General features: G+C 47.5%; 1 protein-coding gene across 4 annotated transcripts; it reads right to left on the bottom strand.

Annotated features, from left to right (window-relative positions):
- On the bottom strand, nucleotides 1–19,135 carry LOC125975639 (threonine--tRNA ligase 1, cytoplasmic). Of its 4 annotated transcripts, XM_049731433.2 has the most exons (18): nucleotides 7,075–9,872; nucleotides 6,123–6,298; nucleotides 5,924–6,038; nucleotides 5,459–5,580; nucleotides 4,996–5,107; nucleotides 4,563–4,627; nucleotides 4,391–4,469; nucleotides 3,735–3,881; nucleotides 3,258–3,356; nucleotides 2,865–3,034; nucleotides 2,637–2,799; nucleotides 1,949–2,086; nucleotides 1,642–1,719; nucleotides 1,143–1,243; nucleotides 938–1,039; nucleotides 793–865; nucleotides 611–725; nucleotides 1–513 (listed from the first exon to the last, which is right to left on the bottom strand). In XM_049731433.2, the coding sequence occupies exons 1-18, from the start codon at nucleotides 7,171–7,173 to the stop codon at nucleotides 371–373; spliced, it is 2,097 nt and encodes a 698-aa protein (XP_049587390.1). In that variant the 5' UTR covers nucleotides 7,174–9,872; the 3' UTR covers nucleotides 1–370. The 4 variants fall into 4 exon arrangements, 2 of the variants coding, with proteins under 2 accessions (XP_049587390.1, XP_049587388.1); XR_011087327.1 differs by lacking the exons at nucleotides 1–513; nucleotides 611–725; nucleotides 793–865; ... (11 more) ...; nucleotides 5,459–5,580; nucleotides 5,924–6,038 and adding exons at nucleotides 11,839–12,003; nucleotides 12,236–12,457; nucleotides 12,540–12,819; ... (4 more) ...; nucleotides 15,568–15,697; nucleotides 18,907–19,135 and having other exon boundaries at nucleotides 6,151–6,298; nucleotides 9,794–11,759; XR_007483991.1 differs by lacking the exons at nucleotides 1–513; nucleotides 611–725; nucleotides 793–865; ... (11 more) ...; nucleotides 5,459–5,580; nucleotides 5,924–6,038 and adding exons at nucleotides 11,839–12,003; nucleotides 12,236–12,457; nucleotides 12,540–12,819; ... (4 more) ...; nucleotides 15,568–15,697; nucleotides 18,907–19,134 and having other exon boundaries at nucleotides 6,151–6,298; nucleotides 9,794–11,759.
- Between the last annotated feature and the right edge of the window lie 467 nt (nucleotides 19,136–19,602).

Raw genomic sequence — 19,602 nt, 5'->3', positions numbered from 1 at the left:
AAGGGTTGATGCAGTTTTATTGGAAATTGAAGCTGTGCTTTTCCCAGATGAAGGGCAACACACAAAATAAACATTGGTGACATGACACATTTGTAATTGTTCCACAGTTGAGATATAAATTACTATGCTTCTTTTCTTACATTTAAAAAACAGTTCCCATGAGTTTTAACATTTCTACGACATGATTTCCCCTGACGCAATCAGCCGATTTTGAGTCTCAAAGAGCCGTCGTGTTACCATAGCAACCAGGGCTAAGGCTGAGTTCAAAGAAAGAGCCGTCCTCAATTTTGTGACAGCCAATGATAGCTCGAAAATGTGTGCGTGTAATCCGGTTGTGTTACTTGATCGCGAATGTCACGTATGTCAGCCTTTAAAAGTCATCTTGGTTACTCCTGGAGTCTCGTAGTTGCGAGAGGATCGTCAGAACCTCCTGGACGGACCTCCTGCCCAGCTGCCGACCGCCTCGACTGCGCACGCTCACCGTGGCGTTCTCACGCTCCTCATCGCCGAGCACTGGAAGCAAAATATTTGGCATCGAAAAAACAAAATATTTGGCATCGGAAAAACAGAACGTAAAGGTCGACAGGACCTCACTCTTGGCAGTCCTTACCCAAGGTGTAGTTGTATCGCGCCAGTTGAGCAGAGCGAATCTTCTTACTTAAGGTGGCGCCGGCGTCTTCGTTCAAATCCGCCATGAAGCCAGCTTTGCGAAACTGCTGCACCAACTTAGTACAAGACAAACATTGTAGGCTCGTTGCGTCTTTGGTCTTGTGAGTAAAATTTCTTACTGACCTCCATGGCAGCTGCCTCGCAGCTGCTTCCTACAGGGATGACCATGACCTGCGCCGGAGACAACCAAAGCGGCCTTTGGGGGACCAACAACAGACGGTGACACATTTGCTCAATAGATAACACACAGACTTCATTTTGTTCTCACCATTTGCCTCCAAAGTTTTCAGCCAAGATGGCAATCATCCTCTCCACTGAACCAAGCACCGCGCGGTGGATCATCACCGGCCGATGGGACCGGCCGTCTCGCCTGAGAAAAACACAGAGTTACCACCATGACTTCATGAGGAAACGGATTCATGATCCACGGAGAACACGTTGCACTATTAAGGACATCTGAAATGAGCACTCACCCGACATACTGAAGGTCAAATCTAATTGGCAGTTGAAAGTCCAACTGGATGGTGGCGCACTGGTGCTGTCGGCCAATCGCATCTCTTATCTGGATGTCAATCTGCAACGTTGTGTAGCGTTGGGAAAGGGGGGGGGGAGGGCGGCATTAGAGCTCTGACTCACAGGTGCGGGACACAAATTACATTTTTTGCAGTGCGACATGCTCATAAAACGAGCTAGCGCGAGACAGGAGCGGATGTGGCTAATTGCTGCCAACACGCCCGAACTGGACGCGGAAGGAGGAATGTTTGTTTTGATGGAACGTGGAGGTTTTTTGCCGAAGCGCACCCTGACTTGACTTGCCTCGCCTTGACTCCCGGCTCACACACCTGAGCTGGAAAATCTCTTCCCGGCTTCGTACATTTTCTACCAACAAAACCTTTTGCTACATTTCCAATAACATTTTGAAGTAAGGCCGTTGCCAACATGATCGAAACATTGATTGATGACCTCGCTCACCTTGGGCCCGTAGAAGGCTCCGTCCCCCGGATTCAACTCCCACCGCTCGCCAAACTGCCGCAGACCCCGCTCCAACTGCTGCGCACGCAAACAAACAAACAAAAACAGCGGTTTGATAGTCGCGTCCATCCATGAGGGCGTGTGCGCATTTAATCGCGTGCAATTGAATGCGCTTTAATTGCTGCTCTGAGATCAACATCTGCGGCGCAGCAGCTTGAAAAATCGTTTGAAGTGAAGCGAGCGTTTTGTAGTGGTTGCCGCAATTCGCGGTAAACACAATTACAGGCAATTTGCAGTGGGCGCATACCTGCTCGGCGCAGTCCCACTGCCCGGGCTCCCCGAGGCAGGGAGTGGGACGTGTGGACAGGAGGCAATGGAAGGAAAACCCAAACACTTGATAAACGCGCCTCACAAAGTCCAAACAAGCCACAATCTCATCTTCCAGCTGTGAGGGGCAAAGAAAAACAAACGCCCAAGGGCAACAGGGAGAATGTGTTAACCTATTTACAGGCACGCCCATCAAATTGCTCTAATATAAACCCACATGAGTCCCATTTATAGGTTGTGTCAGAATAGAAGCCCTTTTGAGTCAATTGTCGTAAATTAGATTTTTTTTTAACTTTATTTCCAGCTATGTTGAGCAGGTTACTTCATTTAGTCAGGTCTTGTCTAGTTTTACCCAAAAGGTCTTCGCTGCCACCTTGTGTTCATTATGTGTAATTACCAAACCTTTGGGCTGGGTATCAATTGTTCAAGGTATTAGGAATCTCTGACAGTTCAAAGCAGGTGTTTTTCTACACACAAGGTCTTATTGTCTTTAAACAGCTTGAAGAGCATTTGAAAAAAAATATTCACAATTTGTCAAATTGGTTCGGGTTACCAAACACCACTGGGTTTGTCTTGACTATGCTGCTCTGAGAACCGGTGGAACAACAGCACGGCTGGCAGCAGCCTGATCTTCTCAATGTGACACTCAAGCACGTTTTCATACCGACCTGCTCGGGCGCGCAGAAGATGTGAGCGTCATCTTGGCAGAACCTGCGGACCCGGGTGAGACCCCCGAGAGCGCCGGAGAGCTCGTTGCGATGCAGTGCCCCGAAGTCGGCCCAGCGCAGAGGAAGCTCTCGCCACGAGCGCACGCGCTGCTCGAACATCAGGCTGAAATGAAGACGCCGTCAGTTGGGATCTGGCGCCACTGAGCTTGTGCGGTTGTTCAGACGTACCAGTGGGCGGGGCAGTTCATGGGCTTGAGCGCGTAGGTCTGCGAGCCCTCTGAGGTGATGGTGAACATGTTGTCGCTGTAGTGTTGCCAGTGGCCCGAGCGCTCCCACAAGGCAGTGCTGTACAGAGTCGGCGTGATGACCTCGGTGAAGCCTCGGTGCCGGTACTCGCTCTGCCAGAGGAGGGAGGGAGGGAGGGAGTTAGGATGCACGTGTCACAAAGAGTGCAAGGACGCGTTTACACTGTCACAGTGCGCCGCAGACAAACAAGCGCAATATCCTGAGCGACGATGGAAAACAACAATGCCCTCTGGGGTGTATTTTTAAGCCAATGCTTGTGCCAGTGGAATGCAACAGCAGGGGGTGCTACAGTAAACAAAACCTCCCAACTCTCACCTTGATGAAGTCCGTGAGGGCGTTGTACACGTGCGCACCTTTCGGGAGAAAAAAGCAACTTCCAGGACTGACATCGTTGAAGAAGAACAGCTCCTGCTCCTGGAAAAACATAAAGTCGGACTTTTCACAGACGCCAACGTGTTTCAAATATTTTCTTTTCACTTTTCTGAGTATTTTTAAGCAGTCAAGCCTTCAGATAAGATCATCTTTTTTTTCCCCATTGAATTAAATGTCATTATTCTGCAGCTAATCATATAGCTGTGCCAGAACTTAAGTGGAATTTGTTATGACACCTCAGCTCTTCAAATACGGCACTAATTCTATGCAGAGGATAAAAGAATAGAAGAATGTGTGCATTGTTAGAATGTCGCTGTGTGTGTGTGTCGTTTGCTTTCAATTTGTAAGCACAGTAAACTGATATGGACTGGAAGCTCAATGGATGATGTTGGCTCTCGTTCAGGTCCGGATCGCTTTTACCGTGCCGATGCGTCTGTGGTCCCTCCTGCGGGCCTCCTCCTGTTCTCTCTCCCACTGCTCTTTATGCTTGGCTGTAGGAAAGGCCACCCCGAAGAGACGCTTCAAAGGTGGACACTCGCTCTGATCGACCAGGGTGAGGGGTGACAGCTGGGGGGGCGAGAGAGCGAGAAACTGAATCTTTCACGTCGACGAAAGCGCTGAGTAAAAAGGTGGCGAAAGGGAGAGGAAGGGCGAAGCCATGCCAGTCACAGAGTTTCGGAGTTTGTGTGTTTGGAAGAGCCAAGGACAGGAAACCGGCCTCCCTCTGACATAACAACATCCTGCTGGCGCCACGGAAAGGCAGGATGACGGACCAGGATGGAAGAGGGCTCCCTCATGGATCAATAACCACGAGGAACATTCCGTTCACACAGCCGCATTAAGCCCTCCACATGTATGGGCCAAAATAAACACTTGTGCACGTTCGCCAGGCTGAACACGCAACTGCCTGTTTTTGTCTGAGCTTTAGTTGACGCAAAGCACTTTGCAAGTGATTGTTTTGATTGACAGTGCAATCACAAACATCCGACCCTGCCTCTTGCCCACAGATAGTTGGCAAAGAGCCCTGCGTGGCCTGCAACCCGTCAGGAGGATGAGCAGTTCCTAAAGACACAAACCTGGAGCATCTTGAACACACCAAGGAGGCCAGTGTGAGGGAGGAGGGGCCCATTACAGACTGTTACAAAGTCTCCACACCTGTGGAACACAAAAGGATTGCAAGAGTTTTTTCACCGTGCTTACAGGACATTCTAAATACCTGTTAGCGCGCCTGTGTATGTACACACGTGCCTGTATACTGTAGCAGTGAGGCCCTTTAGCTGCTCCCGTGCAAACTGCAATCTGAGCTGGTCATCCTGAAAAAAACACACAAAAAGAAAAGGCTCCTCATGTGTTCCAGGTTAGGAAGAGACAAGAGATAGCAAGAAAGCCACAAAGTCTCTCGCTGCAACTGCACACGTTGACTACTTTGGGGAAGTCATCATGTGAGGGGCGGCACATCGGTCTCATAGGTTCTGGGTTCAAATCTCAGCTCTATAGCAATGTTTCCATCTCAACTTGAGACCTGTTTGGACTTGCAAGCACACCAAGTACGTAAATGGCCTCCGGGTCTGTCTTCTACCCCTGACAGATGAATTTTGACCACTTTGACTGCTGCTTCTTCATTGTGTCTTGCTCAGAGAAGGCGCTGGCTGATTAATTGGTGCGGACGAGCGTTACTAACCCGGAAGAGGTCGCTCATCTCTTGTGCGTCGAGTTCCAGCCTGGTCAGAGGCAGCTTGAGGGCGGCGGCTGCCTTGCATTGCTCCTCCACGGCACTCAGAGACAAGGCAGCACTGTGGGTGAAGGAAAGATGCAGGTGGACCATCAAAAGATAAGCAGTGTTGACAGAGGGAGGGAGGCAGGAGGGGTGTCAAAGAGGGGCAAGTAGTTCAAGATGTGAGAAGAAAGTAGGTCAGAGGCCCAGCATGCCCCGATGTTAGACATAGCGCTTTGGGGTCATCGAGACAGGGGATTTGTTATGCTGCAAGAAGACACCATCTTCGGCAATGCAAACTCAGCCTGGCACTGCTGACTCCACATGAACAGCCCCACTTACTGTACTGAAGTGTAAAACTTTTTCTATTTGTAAGATTTGTATTTCCAAGCATTTTTGCTTCCCACACTGGAGGCCCGCTGTGTCTGACCTGTCATCCAACACATGATCGCAGTGAAGGCCGAGCTCCGACGCTCCTTGGCGATACACAGTGGCGCCAAACTCCCTCTGCAGCACTCCGCCCAGCACGCATGCTCCTGTTCGCCAAGCTGCCTGGAGGTCGTAAAGGTAGAGTCTGAGTGCTACGAACTTTTTGTTTCAAAGTAACTATTACATTGTAAAAGGATGGAGGGCAAAGGTTTTGGTGTACAGCAGTGACATCTGTGGTCGCGAGTGGGAATAACAGGTTGCTCATTAGAAAAAATAAACCAAAAAAAGCATCGCTAGGAAAAATGGATAATAAATCAAAGTTTCTGATATTTCCTGAGATGCTTGATTATATTGGCTGGTCATAATCTTGCATACTGCGTGAAATGGATGACTTTTGGTTGGAATAACAGAGAATGCTTGTGAAAACAAAGACAAGCGCAGAATTGAAATACGCAAATGTTTTCACCTCTCTTCCCTCAAGCGAGTCAAAACCGAGAAGCTGCAGCTGACAGTCAGTCTCGAGGGGACGCTCAAGATCCCACAGCTCCCCGTTCACCTTGCTCACCAAGGCTCCTTTCTTACTGTGAAGGAAAATGAGATTAGCAAAGTGCATACGGCAGAGAGAGAAAAAAAAAAAAATCAGCTTGTGCAGCTGGAGCATTTACCGAATAGTATGTGCAACCCAGAGCGGCGTTGTGATGCCAGCAGTTCCCTTCACGAGCTGCCCATCGCCAACCTGGACACTGATGCACTTTTCAGAAGCCTCAGCTCTCCTTTTTTTGATCCTCTGCTCCCAAAGAGACTCAAAGACTTGCACCCTCTTTGGCAACGTCGGATATGCCTGAAGACAAAAATGTTAATAGTGTGAGGAAGTGACATTAAAAAATCCTTTGAGGAATCAAACTGCTCAAACTGAAGTTTGAGTTCATGGTGCTTTAATATCCTCTACAAGAATAAACACGAGACCAAGAAAACAATGCAAGAGGCACATTGGGCAACAAAATCCTTGCCAATTGATACTTGACTGTTAACAAAACTCAATGTACCTAATAAATTGGAATGTAAAGGGTCCCCAAAGCGTTGAGAACCAAGTGTGCCTGTTAAACTAGAGTTTAGTGATCCAAAACTCTCTTCAATGTATTGTAAATATTCCTGGCTTTGTAATGATTTATTTGTTTGGAGTAGCCCATTTATGATAATAGCCCATTGAGGAATTCTTGCATTGGACTTCAAACAGAGCACATTTATCAACTAGATATGAGTGACCCAGAAGAATCAATTGACGTCATTTGGGGAATTCGGTTTTGTAGCTGCTCCCAAGATAACACGAATATGTCCAAACCTCAGTGTCGTGGCGCTGCAAATGTTTGCCTCACTATAAACAGTACTTTTGTCCCATGTTATCTGCGTGCTGGAAAATCAAGCGAAGGCGCCATTTCATTTAATTGGGTGACTGTCATTTTTTAAAACGAGTGTAAAAACATTTGACAATGACAAGTCCTCAGTGGTAAAAGTGTCGTCTTAATGAGAAAGGGCAGCCCGCCACACTGAATGACATCACAGGCCGCCTTGCATGCTAACGTTAGCTTCTGCTGCTAACTCAAAACAGTTGCGCACCTTGCTGTACTTCCTGTACACGCGAGCGCTCGCCTGCCGGACGAGCGGCCGGAAAAGATGCGTCACTGCCATCTCAAACACACGCGGCGGGACGAGCATTCAGCTCGCGTCGTCAAACTACAAGCAACACCGACGTGCACTCAACTCGACGCGCGCGGCCATGATCCCGGAACAGCGCGTGTGACGTCACGACATGCGCGTTCACAGGCAGCCACGAGCGCGTATTCTGCATACTGTACTACAGTAACTGCACGTGAGCATGTATACAGGCGCCGTTACGACGCCAAATTGAAAAGTGAGCTGGAAAATATTTATTCAACGGCAACCTTTTAGTTTGTAAAATGACTAAAGAAATAAATGAATCAGATACAAACAAAAGCAAAGTTATGATACACTTTCTTGCGTTGTTCAGAGTCTACAAATTACTAATCGTCACAATACGAATTTAAAATAAATGCAGGGTTAAGGGATGAGAAGCGTAAATAATCTTTAGACGCACCGTTGGGGATTAAAACCGTTAATGTACTCGACAATGTATGTGGGGGTAACCGATATTAGCAAGGTAGCATCTACTAAACAAATTGGGGCAAATTCCGCCCCGGCTGGGGAAATGTTCAACTTTTAAATGAACAGTGGTATGTGTTGTACACGATTTCGAACACATGGTGATGCTAAAGCAGTCTTCAGATAACCCGTTTGGAGGTAGTGACGTCATTGTGGCAGTGTATGAGTATGTATGTGTATGAGAAACACCTGTATGTGCTCAGTTCACTGTAAAACTTACACTGCTGAAAATGTGACATCAGGATTGTGTCATTACAGCGTAGGTGTAACTTTTTTTTTTTTTTAAATGAGTGGTATGAATTAATTATGGATGGCAAAACAAGAGTGTCAATTTAATATTTCCTGTGTGGTACTGAGAGGTTGAAGTGGTGTATAGGTGATTTAAATGTCATCTAAATTCTGATCTATTTTAAAAGGTCTTTCCAAATTCAGATTCACAGAACAGACTATGGCTGAAACAACTTGGGTTAAGAATACAACGTGGGTGAAAAAATACATTCTAAATGGAAAATAAAAAATAAATAAAAAGAAACTTAGACAAGCTTAGACATTGAGAGATAAACTGAACAGTATTCTGGTGAGTAGTCATCAGAGCAATCCTTAGCAATGAATATGTGTTTGATCGGCCACAGTGAAATTTGAATTTTGTCTAGAGCGACCTCAACGGCATTTATACAAGAAAGAGAAGCGCACGGAAACTACAAAGCGCTATTTATTCAAGAGCGAATCAAGTCCCTCCCGCACCCCTTTCATTCAAACTCTGGATTTTATTCAAGTTAGGACATGCAGGAGCCCCCCAAAGTTGTGGCATGACTGCTTTCCCGCCATGATGCTAACTTGAAGCGTGCTGGTGCCTTGAGATCCCAGCTGAATATCTTCTGTGAGCTCAATACTCAAAACTCTTCTGAGTAAAAGGAATGGAAAAGCCATTCGTTTGTTCCGGACCCTCCCCCCCCAGAAAATTGTCTACGTTAGGACAATAGCATTCTTTACAGTTGTACTTTGAAAAGGCGTCACAGCACCAACAAACATAGTAAAGACCGGAACAGTTTTTCGTTTCTGCAAACCACCTAATTTTCCTGCTCCTTTTGGTGTGCTCGCCTTGGCCATTGGAGGCAGTGCAGAGCAAACAAAAACTCTTCTTCCAGTACTAAGAGTGACTCAGCAAAATTGTGCAATCGTCACTTTTCACAGAGGACAAAAAACAGGTGACAGTGCACATCGTTACATGAATTGTCAAAATGTCTTACGCCACTTTTGTCTTTCAAAAAGTGCAGAGATGCTAGCATGTAAATATCATTGCTTGCAAATCGGGTCACTCATATCTCAAGGCACCAAAATAGGTTTGAAATTAAAATTAGGGATGAGCATTTGAGTACATGCTGTGAAGGGAAATCTTGAACTTTAATCTTCTCAAAAAACATCAAGGAACTTATTTTGAGTCACTGAATGGATGTAACTCAATTTCCCATCACGTTATAGTCTTCAGCCAGAACAACTCCGGGTGGACTAGCATGCCCATCCCTAATTAAAATACAAAATTATTTACTCTTTTTCTATATGCTGGATTGAAAAGGGGAAAAAATGAACAAATAAAACAGGCAATCGGCGCTAATTGAGTGTTTCCACGGCCTGGATCACAATTAACAACAGGCTGAAACAGTGAGCATCATTTGCAAGAGTTTGAAGAGGGGAGGAAAAAAAGGCAGGCAGTCACTCGTTCATATTTATAATCTTAAAATGACAAAGGCGGGAGGGACAGGCGGGAAGAAGAAATTTGACAAGGGTTATTTACAAATTCTGGAACTGGCTTCAAACACTGTTGGAGGACAGTGCACACATTCATACCTTCAGGGAGGAAAAGCAACTTTGGAACAAATTGTGGTTCATAAGTTGACATCGTTGAACATCTTTTTTTTTTTTTTTTTGGCTGTGTATCAAGTGGGACCTTCCGTGAAATGTATGACCACTGTAAGGAATTCAAATAGATGTATGTAGCTGACCTCTACGCTAGTTTGATCTCCTAATATGCGTTGAGGATGATGCCAAAGTGAGTCTAGAGATGCGCTTATACAACACGGTGCACTAAGCATTCTTTGAAGATTTAATACACTATTTACACACAAGTGTTAGGATTCAAAATAGGGAAATATACCTAGGCTCACAGCAGCGAGGCCGACACGCACACATTAGCCTTGTGGCTTGCGCTCCTTCTCTCGCTCTTTCAGCACTTCAGTAGCGCGGCGGTTGGAAGGGTCTCTTCGGGCCATGGAAGGGGCCGCCTGCGAAGGGAGGGCCAGGACGCTTGTTGCCGCGGAACCTCCCGCCGCCTTGCTCGTTAAAATGTCGCGAGTGCTGGCCCCGCTGCGGCGGCCTGTGCGGGTTAGACAGCAGGGGGGGCCTTTGAGTGGGCAGTGCCAAGAGGGGCACGGGACTGGGAGGGTGGTTAAGGGGCTGCCCGCTAGGACTAGCTGGGGTGTTGTGCCCGGAAGGCGGGGCCGCAGGAGATCTAGCGGGCGCGCCGTCCACAGCAGGGGACGGCGGTGTCGAAGGAGACGCAGGCGGGGGCTGCACATTTGGGGGCTCCTTGACTCGGCCCAGGAGAGGCGGAGGAGCGCCGGGCGCACCCGGGCGGTGGATAGGGGGCGTATGGTGGGCGGCAAACGGCTCTTTGACCGTCCCGGGACGGGGCGCTTTGGGAGGATCGCCTAATAAAGACAGGAGGGGGCGAGGCGAGGGCCTGTTGCCCCTGGGGCCTCCTCGCTCCGCGCTGTCGTGCCTGCCCGGGCCAGCTTGCATCCGATCGACTGGCAAGCAAAGTCCCCCGACCATGATCCCTGGGGGTAAAGAGGGGGACAGTGTGGGCGACATGGGAGGCGGAGGAGGTTGAGGTATAGTTGGGGGTGCGCTAAAGAAATGGGGTGAGGGAAGAGGCGGGTGTAGGAGATGGGAAGGGGGAGGAGTTTGCAGACTCTCAGCATGGTAAAGCATTTGGAAGGGAATTTGTGGTGGGGGGAGAGTAGGGAGCGGGTGACGGACTGGAGGAGGAACAGAGGGGTGAGCTAGGAGATGATGCGGGAGCGGCATGGCAGGCGGAGGCATTTCCCCGCCGCCGAGAGGAGTGGGGACGGTGTGGGGCGAGGTGGACTGTGCTTCCATGTACTCTTCCTCTTCATACCACATGGATGCCCCGGAGCGAGCGCCGGCTCCACCCCCTCGCCGAGAGTCTCGGCCAATCACACGGATGCTCTCCACTGTCTTGATTCGCTCTCCTGCAGGGGGCTGCTTAGAGTAGCCCACCGTCTCAATGGGTGCGCCCTCGGTGCATGGGGAAACCAGGGTCTCGATGCGATGGTAGCCCCCTCCGTCCCTACCGGGCGACCGGTCGTCCACCCTTTTCCCACTTGGGCCGCCGTCTTCCGAGCCCACGCTCGCTTTTCGAGAGCCGGCCGAGAGCCGACGCTCGGCTTTGGCTCTCGCGCCTCCTCCTGCCGTCGCAGCCTGAATGCGCTGTGCATCTTTCTTCATCTTGGTGAGCTCACTGGTGCCTGCGGAGGCCGCCTGCTTCCTCGCATTCTTGGCCTCATTGCTCCTTTTTGCGCCTCCGTAGCGCGAGGAGGTATAGTCACCGGCGCCGTCGTCGTTACTTGCCGACGGCGTGATCACAGCGTCCCAGGGCTCGCTGCGATACGCCGTGGGCGAAAGGTTGTTGCTGCCAGAGGAGCCCAAAGACTCGGGCACGCTCCCGGGCGCATCCATGATCTCGTCTTGGGTGGGGGTAGCGGCAGCCTCATCGCGCACCGGGGTCCCATCTACGCCGTCGGGACTGGCGTCACCTAAGGCCAGGCTGAAACCGGGATTGCCCTGCAAGAAACTGTTGATTTTGGATTCCAGGCTAGGAGGAGAGACGCGGGGAGGAGGCGGCGGTGGAGGCGGGGACAGCTGCCGGCCCTTCTCCCAGACTCTGTTTCTGCTGGGTGCGTCTCGCTTGAGACTGTTTCCCATCGAGGATTTTGCTTTGGGGGTCTTTGCTGAGGATGAGGACGCGGTCGCTGTTGTTTCTGGTGAAGCTCGGGTGGGCTGAGCAGAGTTTGTCACATTGTGCAGGAGAGATGACAACGCTGTCAAAAGACAAGAAAAACAGATTTATAAAAATTGACAGTTCTTGCTTTTTGCCAGAGTCCAAATACATTTGGATACCTGGTGTGTTTTTCTTTGACAGAGCGTTGAGTATGCCTTCGGGTGTGATGTCAACACGTGACAATATAGTGGCGAGGGCGGGGCTTGCCGGTGTGGCCTTGGAGGCTGTCGACTGGGCCGACGGTGTGCCGGGTGTTCCCGGAGACGGCCGGCCTGAGGGGCTCCCTGCTTGGACACACGAGAGCATGGGGAAAAAAAAGGCCAGTTCAAGGCAAACCCTCTGTGAAAAGCATTCCTGAAGTCCGCTTCTTTCACACTTAAGGACAGTTTTGTCGTCATTTAACCCTACATGAATTGTTTTGGCGATGTGGAAGGAAGCTGAAGTGGCTGACAAACAGACAATGTCAGAGTCAAGATTCCAACTTTCTCTCTGACCATGACACGCCAAGACACACACCTGTGTTCTTCATGGCGGCTGTGAGTGAACTGAGGATGGAGCTGATCTTTCCCAGGTCCACCTTGGCCATGTTGACTCCCAGAGGCGCGGATGGCGCTTGAGGTGTGACCGATGTTGACGCGGCGGTGCTGTTAGCCTTTGACACTTTTGTAGGCGTGGTGGGAGTCTTGCAGCCTGCATCTGACTTGACGACAACCGGGGACATCACGCTCGTCTTGTCACCTGCATCGTAGAGAAATATGCTTTTGGACCTGCGTCGCCGTACGGTGAGCCGAGAGGGTGAGGGCACGGTTCGGCGGCTGACCGGCTGTTGAGGAAGAGCGCTCCTCTTCATCAGACGCCTCCGCGTCCTCTTGGCCGTCACCGGGCAGGTCTCCTTCATCCATGGCCTTGCCGTCTAGCTCTGGGTCCACCCGCGCTCCGGTGCCGCCCGGCCCCACAAAGGGGGAGTCGGAGCCGGTGGGGGAGGGGGCGTCTTCCGAGGGGGAGGGGACAGGTGAGTCCTCAGACCCGGGCAGAGTTGACTTGAGGGAGTCCAGCTTCCTTTTTAGACTGGCCACGCGGTTGGCAAAAGCGCTGTAGGCCTGTGTGGGTGGACGGAAAGACATCGGAAGTTGGACAATGTGACCCCAAAAATTGCCGCGTCGTCAAAATGGGTGAGTTCTATTTTCAAGAGAGCCTCCCAACAACGCAACACTGACTCACGTTCGCCACAATCTTGACCTCCTTGTACTGCGTGTGGTAGAAGATGTCAGCGTTCTCCAAAGCTTCCAGCAGGGAGGGCCCAGTCTTCAACTCCTCCTCTAGAAAGCCGACAAAGTCCTGCAGCGTCTGGCAGCCGTCTTCAAAGTCCTTGGCAAACTTGTTGCCTCCCGCTTTGTCTGTAAGTCATTTCAGATTTGAGCAAAGAGGCACAAGACTCAATTTAGACCACAGGTGTCAAACTCAAGGCCCGGGGGCCAGATACGGCCGGCCACACCATTTTATGTGGCCCGCGAAGACAAATTGTGCATCAAATTCATGTGTCATTACTAGAATTGCAAATTGTCTTCACTTTTAAAGTCCCAGAGACATCGTTTTTTTTTTTTCTTCTATTAGAACGGAATTTGATAGAATGTATAAAGACAACACATTTGCCGCATTGGAAATTAAAAATGGACACCGATTACTAAGAATAAAGCTAAAATTAAATGCCAGTTTATCGATCGGGTTCCGCACGCAGCCACACTGGTGGCGCCATTACTGTGACGTCACAAATTGTGCATCCTGGTCCTCCTGAGGCAGCATGTCAGCCTCCTGAGACAGCATGTCAGCCTCCATGGCAGCAATAATCTTAAACAGAATGCAACATATTTCAATTACATGTGCTTCATTGATTTTATACATTTATTCTTGTTGGAATGAGCCTTTAAAAGACAGTTATTTTTTTATAATATTTTGGGCTGGAGAAGGCATTTTTCCAAGGGTAAAATTCCCCATTTGCAATAAGTGATTTATTTTACCCTTGTAGTACAAAATGTTGTACTTGTGTGGGTATTATTAGGTACCTAGGTCTCATAAATGGTTTTATAGCAGCCCGGCTGGGGGTGGGATGGAGGCATGCAGGTGGGTTGTGCATGCATGTTAAACCGCTACCGCTATCCATTAAAAATTAAAACAAACCAAAATCGCAAAAAATTCAACAAAGGCAAAGCTCTCAAATTATATCTTTAACACTGCGCCTTTGAAAGATTTCACTGATAAAGGTGCATTATAAATGCTGTATTATTATTATAATTATCATTATTATAAGGGGGGATTAGAAAATTTGAAGCAATTTCTGGGAATTTCTGTCTAAAATCCTGTCTCCAAGGACCATATCCAGTCTAAATTCCCAACTCTGGGAACTGAGAAGGATGTCTAAAAAATTCATAATATTCATTTATTAATTATTTCCTGATGAGTGATGTCTGCAAAATATTTATTTATTTACTAGTATTATTCTTGGTACAGTGGCCTGACGGAAATTAAACTTAAACTTACCCTTTTCCTTTCTCGTTTGACAAAAGCAGGTTTCCTGGAAATGTGCACTGCACAGAACACTATAATCTGTAGGACCAGACCAGTCTTTCCGCGTCCTTTGTACCTGTTTGGTCCATTGTTTCCTCAAACCCTCATCTTTTGGAAACAATAATAGCGATACACCCGCTTCGTTGGTGTTACTGCATCCCATAGCGATACACCTTTTGCCTCCACGCTTCGACATACTTTTGTTTACATTCACTGAAGCTAAACGCAAACAACTTGAAACGTCACTTCCGGCTTCTTCCCCAGTCTAGAAGGAGGCCGCTCGGTGCAGTCAAACTCGTCTGCGCGGCAAATTTAAATTAAATTTTTCAGAGCAACAGCTTCCTTTTCGTTGTTTGGATCGTCAATTTATATTTATAAGCCCATAAGCTAACTAAAACCGATTTATACATATACCGGTGTCTCTGGGACTTTAATAATATTTATATTTTTTAAATATTTGACCAGTTTTTACTCGCCTGATTTGAAAACGAGTTATTTGTCAGTCTGTTTTGTAGCTTTTACTGTATATATTATGAGGTGCTCATACATCTATATATCTATACATACATCATAATGGCCCTCCGAAAGAAGCTATGACTACAATGCGGCCCGCGAAAAAAATGAGTTTGACACCCCTGATTTAGACTGATGTGAACATGAAATTCAACCTTTCAGCCGCTTGAGCGCTTCCGTGCTGCAAATGTCCAGCCTGAGAGCTGCCAGCTGCTTCTCCCTGAAGTCCTCTTCAGCGGCAACCCGCTCATATGCTGACAGTTGCTCGATGAGTGCGCCGGGCTATAAGAAGCGCAACGTCAAAGCACAACAACGAACATGCCAACGTTTGCGCGACACTTACCGCAAACTCTTCCACGATCTTGGACTTGATTGCGGCTTTGGTCTTGGCTGGATCTAAGCATCCACAAACATCTTAAATCCGACCGTGGCATCTCGCTCAAGCTCCTGCCGTGCTAGTTGCTTTTCCAAATTGCATGGCGGGCCCAACCAAATGCGTGCAGCACACTCACCGGTCGCGGGCGGCGTCTCTTCACCTTTGTCCTTCAGCTTTTCTTTGTCCTTCTGCTTGTCCCGATCCTTTTCCTTCTTGTTCAGGTTGGCTTTCAACTGGTTGATCAGCTCCTCGGGATACACGCCACGTTCCTCCCAGATGGACAAGATTCTCTCCACCGACTTGCGGACCTTGGCGTCTCTGAGGCCGCACACACAACAATCGGGTTCACGCTCAAGCATTTGGGCAGAGACTAGGTGACAAGTCTGTGGCTCACTTGATAAGCAGGGCGGCATTGGGAAGAACGTCGGCGAAGGCAGAGCGAAACACAATGGCATTCTTTCTTTTGCAGTTCTGGATGACGTCATTAGCAAGGTAGAAGAGATTCAATCGATGATTGTGGTCGGCTGATAGAAGAAACAAACAGATGGAAGGACCCACAAATGCACACAAGATGTTCATTCAGGCAAGGCAGAAATATTACACTTGGGACATTTCATTCTGGAATATTTTCAATAACTATAGAAATGTCTGTCTGCATTACGGTAAATGCAGATGAACAGCGAGCCAATCAATGTACTCTCACGAAGGATTTCAGAAATCAGAGAATTGTACTTTTGGAGAAGCTGAAGTCAGAGAATTTAGACTATTGGAAACTAAACAATGGCAGAAATGGTGTTAAACTCTAGGCTCGGGGCCAGATCTGGTTCATCACATCAATTCATGTGGCTCGAAAAGCAAATCAAGCGTGTCAATTTCGGTGGCGCTTGTTAAAAATGTCTATCAAACTTTCCAATTGCCATCTGTCAAGCATCAGAACGGTGTGTAATAACATGAGGAGGTGATTCAACATTGATATCGTTTCTCAGTCAAAACGGCCTAGATAACTTGGACAGAAGGGATTTGGCACAAATTTTTCTTACAACAATGTCAAATCAAAAATGCACGATAAGTTTCCAAGATGAAGACAAATAGAGGTTATCAACTTTAATAAACACTTTTATTGACCAGTTTTTGACAGCCAATTTGCCAGGCGTTCACCGGCGCGTCCCGTAAATCAGCACAAAGGCAAGTTAAGACGAAAAGAAAAATGTCTTCCTCCAGCCGTTAAAATCGTACGTGGTAACAACGTGTAGCAAACCTTGACAACTTTCCAAACTATTTCAGTGGACGAAGCAAGCACTTGCGTTTTGTTTCTTGGGAGCCAGTAGATGCTTGCAAGGGGTATCAACTCCAAAACAGTTCCATCAGCAACCCGGCAACAAAATATTTTTCAGGGGCAACAAAAACAGACAATTGGGCCAATGCTTTTTTTGTGTGTCTGTGACGCGCATTAGAACGCAGTGGTGTTTTACACACTTGCAGACATCTTGCACCACACATGCTCCAACCGACGACAGCAGCCCAAACACAAACCCAAACTAAAAAAAAAAACACCAGTTTTTTTTTTTAACCTTACAGGGCAAAATAGAGCAAGCAACCTCCTCAGTGCCACCTCACTTGATGCGAGCGTGGCAACATTAGCTTTGCTTTCTTCGGGCCTCCCACCCCTTCACTTCACTCGTAAAACAGTCTGAGCAGTCCAATCACGGCAAATCTTTGCAACTAGAAAATCTCATTTGAACAAATCACATTACTATTTTAAACTAAATTAATTGATTGCCCCCTGCCCTCGCCATCTCAAAAGGATAAATCTTCTGAATTGATTAACCTCCTGGCCAGTGATGGGCTGCTTTACATGCAATTTGCTTGTTTTCAACCAAACGAGCAACGGCAACAGCAAGCAGCAGCAACGTGAAGCCCTGGAAATGCCTTTTTAAATGTCACACTTGGGGTCATTTGGAGTTTACATACAAATTGACAATCGTAAGCCCCTCAAATAGAACTAAAATAATGCAATAAGATGACAAACCTGCACGAGCACTCACAGTGACGCCACACAAGCACATGCAAACTTGAACAATATGCCTGCACAGCACGGCAGGCATAGCGTGCGGCTGGTGGAAAAGCAAGCAGCTTCAACATGTGAGCCTGAAGACACGCCAATCACATTACGCAATTGCCCCCAAAAATAAATACAAGTGCTCATGTTGTTATTTGCAACAAGTCACTGACAGCATAATCTTGGATCGGTTTCAAGAACGCGAGATTTGCCTCAACCCAACTTGGACCCAAATATTGCAAAAAAACACAAAAAAATTATGGAAGCTGGAAGGGGACAGGACGGAGAAGGATTGGGATCAAATTCATCATTTGAATGTGCCGTTTGTTCAGATTGGCAAAAGGTTAATCCTGCACCTCCACTGAACCCAATGACTCCATCCAGATTCAGCCTTGAGCATTTACGTTGCGTCGTTATCCTTCCAGTAGGAAGACGAGTGGAACAACCAGATGTGATCCATCAACTGTGCACACGATACTGCCGAACATTTGTCTTCAAATGTTGACAAAATTGAATGAGCACAGGGGTTGTTAAGCACTAGCAAAAATGAGAGACAATTGCAAACAGCTCACAAATGCAAACAAGACACAGAAAACAAAAGGACTCGATCAACAGAATAATCGATTAAAAAAAGATCGATTAGCGACAGCAGAAACTTGATTCTTCACTTCTTTGGTTGACAAACAAAAGTGCTTCTGCTGTGACATCGTTTTGTCTCAACTGCTTGAAGACCTAATCAAATTAACAATCGATTCCACACATCTTACAAAATTATTCAGTAGAGCTGGGTGCTATTTTGATAAATACGCATCGCGATTGACACGTAATCGATATTGATAGAAAGCCCCTTTAATAAAAAGTTCAAAATAACCCAAACAAAACCAGAACGTAGAATGTGATGAATTTGTGGCTCTTTAGTAGATGTTCAAGTTATCTGTGTTCTTTGCACTGAAATTTGAATTGGTTTAAGTGTTTACACGCATGTTTGAAAATCACTTTGAATTGATGAGTTTTCGGGTTCTATACATTTGTTGGTCTTTAGTAATAAGGACAGGAATTATTTTTTTCTTGAAAAACAAAACATTCCATTGGCAAAGGTACAAATACATGTGACAAGAGAAAGTGTTTGATATAATTCGACAGATTGTGAAAAGCGAAACATTTTGAGTCCCTGAATAATCACATCCAACAAGTAGACGCAGCCCAATCTGTGGAGGGCAGCACATAGACAGGAGCAACAACAACCACAAGCCATGTTTTGTTGACGACTGGCAGCCCGAATTTGAAAGCCTCAAAACACAAAAACCACATGAATTCTGAAGACTTGCATGACACGTCACAAAAGACGTAACTAGCAGGTATTGGTAAGGCGGTGGGGAGCGTTTAGTGTTGCAGTGGACAACTCCTGGCAAGAAGAAACAAACGTTTGGACCTGGAGGCCCGACTGCCTGCTAGCTTGCAGCTAACTGGTAGCAGATATCAGCCTGGTCGAAAATCTTTAGCTAGCTATCATCGGGAAATCCAACCATTAACTGCTACAACTCAACGCTATTTCGCGTTCCACTAAATTAATTCTTTCCCCAATTTGCATCGTCTCGGGAAACAATGGAACGCGAATTAGCTTCACCTTAGCCTTGGTTTAGCCTGAGCTTAGCGCACGCTCGGGCGACTCACATTTCTTGAGCCACTTCATCCAGTAGCGAACGACGAGGGCGCTCTGCTTCTTGTTGTCAATGCACCAACCGGAGAGGCTCTGGATGGACTCCATGGTGTTGGATATTCCTTGGAAACGGCGGTCCAGGGAGGCCTCCAAAGCGGCGTTGGAGCTGCGGGCTCCGTGGCCGCTCGCAGCTCCGGGACCGGCGGCCATTTTTGCTGCTCTGGCTTGGCCCGGCTGAAGACACTACTCGGGGTGGATGCGCCACGCCGCAATATGATTGGCTGAAGAACGCGAGCATTTGCAATATCATTGGCTGCTGCACCCTGCCGAACGTCCGACTGAAATGTGGCGGCCTTATTATCTGTCACTCACCCACCCTAATTAACTAGATTTTTTAAAAATTAGTATTACTATTATTTGTACAAATGTGATCCTTGTTTGGAATGGTCATCGCACAAGCAGGCATTACCTCGATACAAGAGCCTATCATATTGCAGCGGCTTGTCCTCTGTTGCCAATCATATTGCAGCGGGCCGTGACTGGTGGACGGATAATTCCCGCGAAAATTGTACTCGTCGTTTTGCGATGAGGATCAGAGGCACACACGACCACACCCCCTACTTTTCGCTTCTACCGTATTGTAGTCATTTAGTAAATTTATTTTCAGATAAATGTTTAGGGCTGCACATAATTTACTTTTCCATGTCTGA

Source organism: Syngnathus scovelli, chromosome 9, assembly GCF_024217435.2.
Source record: "Syngnathus scovelli strain Florida chromosome 9, RoL_Ssco_1.2, whole genome shotgun sequence".
Lineage (NCBI taxonomy): Eukaryota > Metazoa > Chordata > Actinopteri > Syngnathiformes > Syngnathidae > Syngnathus > Syngnathus scovelli.
Note: the sequence above shows the minus strand (reverse complement) of the source record. Positions and strands in the feature narration are given on the sequence as shown.

Bases quoted from the DNA above. Each gene is read 5' to 3' on its own strand.
- LOC125975639 (XM_049731431.1), bottom strand. From the start codon at position 19,102: ATGGCCGCCGGTCCCGGAGCTGCGAGCGGCCACGGAGCCCGCAGCTCC. The intron at 15,698-18,906 runs GTGAGTCGCCCG...TTCTTCTATCAG, and splicing joins GATGAAGTGGCTCAAGAAAT to CCGACCACAATCATCGATTG. The intron at 12,458-12,539 runs GTCAGCCGCCGA...TCTACGATGCAG, and splicing joins GCGCTCTTCCTCAACAGCCG to GTGACAAGACGAGCGTGATG.